At 34.7% G+C, this 5,825-nt stretch overlaps 1 protein-coding gene across 1 annotated transcript; it reads left to right on the top strand.

Annotated features, from left to right (window-relative positions):
• Nucleotides 1-210: 210 nt before the first annotated feature.
• On the top strand, nt 211-1,345 carry LOC141620336 (serine/threonine-protein phosphatase 7 long form homolog). The gene is made up of 2 exons (XM_074437237.1): nt 211-214; nt 324-1,345. Exons 1-2 carry the CDS (start codon nt 211-213, stop codon nt 1,343-1,345), a joined length of 1,026 nt encoding a protein of 341 aa, XP_074293338.1.
• Nucleotides 1,346-5,825: the final 4,480 nt, after the last annotated feature.

Raw genomic sequence — 5,825 nt, 5'->3', positions numbered from 1 at the left:
CAATGCTAGATGAAGCATATTGGAGTCCATAGAATATCTCTAATATGTTTAGTGATCAATCTAGAAAGAGGGGCAAAAGAAGGCCAATGAGTAAAAGACTACGTAATGAAATGGATGAAAAGAGCAGTAACACAGTGTCATGTAGTTTGTGTCAATGATACAAAGGTCATAACAAGAAAACATGTTCGTTAAGAAACACAAATGGAGACAATGGGTAATCACTATTTGTTGTACATGTGAATTATATTGTTTATTTTCTTTTCATATTACTGTTTATTTATTATTGAAATTTATTAAATTAAATGATGATTTTTAATATGCAGGTCTAATGGAACTTCCAATACACCTGGGTCCTCGGAACCCCGAGCTTCTCACATTACAGAAATATCACAAGAACCAAGCAATTTGGGACAGGGTAGAGTTGCGACCACTTAGATGTAGGTCACACATAAGGGTACTTGAGGATTTTGACGTAGATGATCGTGTCGTAGAATTTCTAAGGGGGACACATTTTTTTGGTATTCATAGATTCGTTAGTATGAAGTTTTATGTGGATTTAATAAGTTCTTTGGTAGAGCTTTGGCGGCAAGAGACACATACTTTTCACTTACCCGTTGGTGAGGTGACGGTAACCTTAAAAGATGTCCAAGTACTACTTGGATTAGCGATTAATGGAGATGTGGTTAGTGGATCAACCTATCAAAATCCGGTAAAATCAGTTGAGATGGCCTTAGGTTTGGCACCTACAGATGACGACTTAAGTGGGACGGCCCTCAAGATAGGTTTGTTGGTTAGGAATTTTAGAGGACTGCCAAATAATGTAAGTGAAGAAGTGCTTCATAACCATGTGAGAGCGTACTTACTCATCTTGTTTGGTATAGTTCTTTACCCGGATAAGAGTAGGAGTGATGTTCAAGTGATATGGTTACCTTTGTTGAGTGACTTGGACCATCTTGATAAGTATTCATGGGGGAGCATGCCAGCTACCTTGTACCGTAATTTATGCCGGGCAAGCCGTGTTAGAGCTATTGATATAGGTGGTCCACTAATTCTTCTCCAAATATGGGCTTGGGAGCGTATATCTATTGGACGTCCCAATAACTTAAGACCTCGATATGAAGCTTGGGAGCCAAATGCAAACCCTTTCGGTTCCCAACATCAAATACGCGTTGACCTATTAGGTTGTCGTTGGCTAAGAATTGAGAGAAAGAGGCCCAGTGGTCCAAGTTCATTTAGAGGATATGGGGATGCCTTAGATTCAATGACAAATGATCACTTCATTTGGCAACATTATACTGAAGAGATAATGTTCTTCTTGTCCGACGAGTGCAAATCCCAACCTTAGGAGTGGGTGGTTATAGCACCGATGATTTGTTTTGATATTGTTGAGCGGCATCTTCCAAATAGAGTTATGCGATAATTTGGGTTGAAGCAAGAGATACCGGAAACTATTGACACATGCATCAAGCTACCAAACATCGATAAGCGCGGGGCACATAGAACTTGTTGGATAACAAAGCATACAAATTGGATTGGCTTGTGGAATTCAAGGCTATTTAATAGGGTTGTTGGAGTACCTCTTAATGATCATGTCATGGACTACCATGGCCCGTACATGGTTTGGTATCGAGAATGAACACGCCTGCTTATAAGTCCTTTGATGCATGGTGAACCGACCGAATATCAAGCATTTTCTGATCCCTAGCATTTACTCGTCAGTTTGTTAAATAACTAAAATTTCAATTTCAATTTGTAATTATATTATTGCTAAATAATGTAAAATTGTGATTCAAGACCGAAGCATTTGCTCAAGTTCACATGACTTGTCAACAAGAGCTACAATTAATGCCTCTTGAAGTGCCTCCTCATTATCGTGGAATTGTGGCCAACATGTGTCATTTCACCTCCGAATGTCTACAAAAGGTTGGATATCAACATCTTATTTCACCAACGGAAAAGGTAGCTAATCAAGAAGATAAAGTTATGCCCGACGACTCTCCTTTGATCCACTTCACTAGGCAGATTCGCAACACCGCTCTCTTATCACCAGTGGTGGAAGTAGATACACCCGATTCATCTTGTACTACCCTATAAAAGACTCGCTAAAGCAAGAAGAAAAAAAAACTTAGATTTAGTTTGTTTTATTTTTTAGTTGTTCTGCAGGAACTTAATGTGTCCTCCTAATACTTTGAACTAAATATGTATTGCGTAACGCTCTTAACTTATGAAGTTTGACTTTCAAGACTCATAATGTCTTTATTACTTTTGCATATGCTGGATTTTCTATGTCTTAAACAGGGTATAACATGCGTGACATAGAGGCTATAGAGGATAACAAAAACAACGAAACAAAATATTGTGCAGGTAAAACCGCCATTGGCAATGGCTGTTGGAGCTTGTGTCCTCCACAAATTAAATATTAAGTTGAGACGAATTAACGGTCAATTCGTAAATTAAATATAATAAGTTATATTTAATTAAATATATATAATGTTAGCTTGGACGAATTAATCTGTTAATTCGTAATTAAATATAATCAGTTGTATTTAATATCAACAAGCTGAATGTGTCATAGTGGTAATAGTGAGGGTACACATACCAAGAGGTCATGGGTTCGATCCTCACTAGATGACAATTCAACACATATTATATATTTTTGGAAAGACCAAAAATAAGGAGAATTTTAGTCCTTATTTCGGTCGACTTAGTAGAATATTAGGAGAGATTTATCTTTCCTAATTGACTCCAAATTTCGGCCTGTATAAAAAGAAAGGGAGAGAATTATTTCTACCCTAATGCTTTTTCTTGACCTTGCCTCCTCTCTCTCATCACAAAAAACACAAAAACAACTAAATTTTACAGAAAATTTTAGATCGATTCTAGCATAATCAAAGGGCATATCTCAGATCGTCTTGGGTGCAACTAATAGGCGAATATCAATTTTGATATTGTTCTTAGGCCATATTTGCTAGGACTGAAGGTTATTTCTGAATCTTTTACTTTTGTTTATGTATTTTATTTTATGACCTTAGATCATCTTTGTTAAATCGTTATTATCCTTCTAAATTAAGGGAAGTATACAGATTATTTCCCACAAGTGGTATCAGAGCTTTAAGCTACGATTTTAATTTTGATGATTTTCATAAAATTTGTATGTGAACAATAGGATTTTCGAGAAAAAAAAATTAGGGTTTCGAATTTTTTTTTTTGTGGTTTGAAATTTTTTTTTTGTGCCGTTTTTTTTGTGCCGTTTTTTTCTTTCTGTTTGATGATATTTTTCCATTCTATTTTTCATATTATAGTTTATAATCAATTAAAATTATCATATGAAGAATTGGTAGTTTTTGATTTAATGCAGATTAAGTTAAAATTAAATGGAATCGTCATGTTAATGATAAAAAGATTGTTTTTGCTATATAGTTTTTGGCATATAAATTGATCATGTTTATTATTTCATATGCTAATCATGTTCTAATAGCAAAGGTAAACAATTTAGTCATCAAATCTTGTTTTAGGGCATATTGCCGCAAAAAAAAAAATAGGAGGCCGTTTTTTTTAGGGTTTACCGGAAAAAAAAAACTTTATTTTAATTTTGTTTTTTGGTAAATCGAGAAAAAAAAAATAGGAAAGTTTTTTTTATTTGCCTTTTTGCCGAAAAAGAAAGAGAAAAAAAATTTATGGAAAGTTTTTCCTTGTTTTTCTTATTTACCGAATTAAAATAGGAAAGGGGCTGTTTTTTTTTAAATTCAGCCGTGACAGCTGATAAATAAAAAAAAAAAAATTTTGTTTTTTCCAGCCGAGACCAATTTTAAAAAATTGGATTTTGTTTTTTATTTTTTTTATTTTGGCCAATTAGTTATTGTGAATCGGTTCACAATTTAATGATACCGAGTTATTTTAAAGCAGTTTAAAATTTTGACGGATAGAATTCATATTACAAGTTTAATATGGATTAAGAATGAAATTAATGTGATTAAATTGCGGAATTGTCACTTAATTTAATTTAAATAGGTGGTTTGGATAAATTAATCAACATAATTAATGTATTGTATTATGTATGTTTAATTTATTTTAGTTGATGCTTTTAATTTTGTTGAATGAATCGAATGAATGAATTTTATTTACGTATTTAATTTTTGCAATCGGTTGTAATTTGTAATACTTAGTGTGGCCTTAGTCAAATTATGTTTTCGTAATGAAGGAAACATAATTTCTTATTTAATTATGAGATCTCGAATCTCCTTTATTTTAGTTTTGGGTTTTGAAATTAGAATGTAATTAATAGGTCAATTATGTAATTTTATTTATTGTAATTTCAAAGAAGACTAAAGATGAAGATTCAAGCTCACTCCCGCTACATGGATCAAGATGGAACATCAAGACAAGCTTCTCGGGTCCAAGGATGGATTCCAAACTTGTATTTATTGTTCATTTTGATAGGATATGCCACACTAGGACTTTTACTGTTTTTTTTTACGTTTTTCATTTTTATTGCTTTTCATTCACATGTTAGTAATTGCATCATATTCCGCCTAAAACCAAACCACCTACTACTACTAAAATGCATGAAAATTGACTCATATAGGTTGTATGTTAATTTTCATGGACATGCAGATGTCACAGTCTTTAAGCCATCACTTTAGTTTAATCATTCTCGCATGCTAGATTATAGTTCACTTAAAATGAATTTAAATAAAGTTGATGGGATCTTCCTCTAAAACGGAAATTGAGATTAGTCTTTATAAGGGCAAACATCTATGAATCCCTTCTTCGTCGGTAGGCCTAATATGACCCTTTCTACGTTGGGTAAGTAGTTGTGTTGACTTAGTTTACCTCAACATCATAGTCCGAAGAGTTTCTCGTGATTGTGATGGACTAAAGATAGAATTTACATAAATTTATCGACCAAGAATTCTAACGGTAGAATTAGCTAAAAGGTTAGCTTATCAATTTGCAGAGAATTGAGTCTTGGGGTCATTTATATAATTCTTGAGGGAGGTCAATTGTATAAATGTTTTTGAGTCTTCGCGTTATGACATTAGTTCATTAGACTTAAAATTAAAACGATGCACATGCTTATTATTTTATTCTTCTTTCGCAGTGTAGAACACGTTTATTATCAATAATACTGTTACAACAAATGACTAGAAATAACGCAATCCTAATGCCTAGTGCCACACTAGATCGTTCATCCTGGCTAAAAGTGTTCATGGACCAAATGAATCAGTCCACGCGACTGAAGAATGATGGGTCCAACTTTGCGGACTGGGAGGCGGTACTACGGAATGCTGCCATTGCTGACGGTAAGCTCAGGTATTTAACTGAGCCAATACCGGTCAACCCAGGCCCAAATACAGGAGTCAACGAGTCACTCGCTTATAGTGACTTCGTTATGGAAGCGGGTGCGATAAAGAACGTACTCATCTTTGCAATGAAAACCAATTTGCAGAGACGCTTCATTGCCCAAAGTGCAAACAAGATTTTCACTACGCTCACTAACGAGTTCTGAAAAGCACCGAGAATCGTTACATATGAGCTAACCTGTCGCTTCTTTGATGCGAAACTCCAGAAGGGCCAACCAGTTAGCCCACACATTCTACACATGATTGAGAATGTCGAGAAGCTGGAGACACTGAATTGTAGAATCAGTGAGAGCATTGTAATTGACCGAATGCTTCATTCTCTTCACGATGGTTTTGCCCTTTTTAGGGCGAACTACTACATGAATGACTTGAAAAAGAGTCCTCATGAGCTACACTCCCTTCTCGTACAGACCGAGAAGGATATGAAATTGAGTGGGAGCATGAAGCAGGATGTTCTCACGA

The sequence above is a fragment of the Silene latifolia genome, chromosome X (genome assembly GCF_048544455.1).
Source record: "Silene latifolia isolate original U9 population chromosome X, ASM4854445v1, whole genome shotgun sequence".
Lineage (NCBI taxonomy): Eukaryota > Viridiplantae > Streptophyta > Magnoliopsida > Caryophyllales > Caryophyllaceae > Silene > Silene latifolia.
This window is presented reverse-complemented; position numbering and strand designations above follow the sequence as displayed.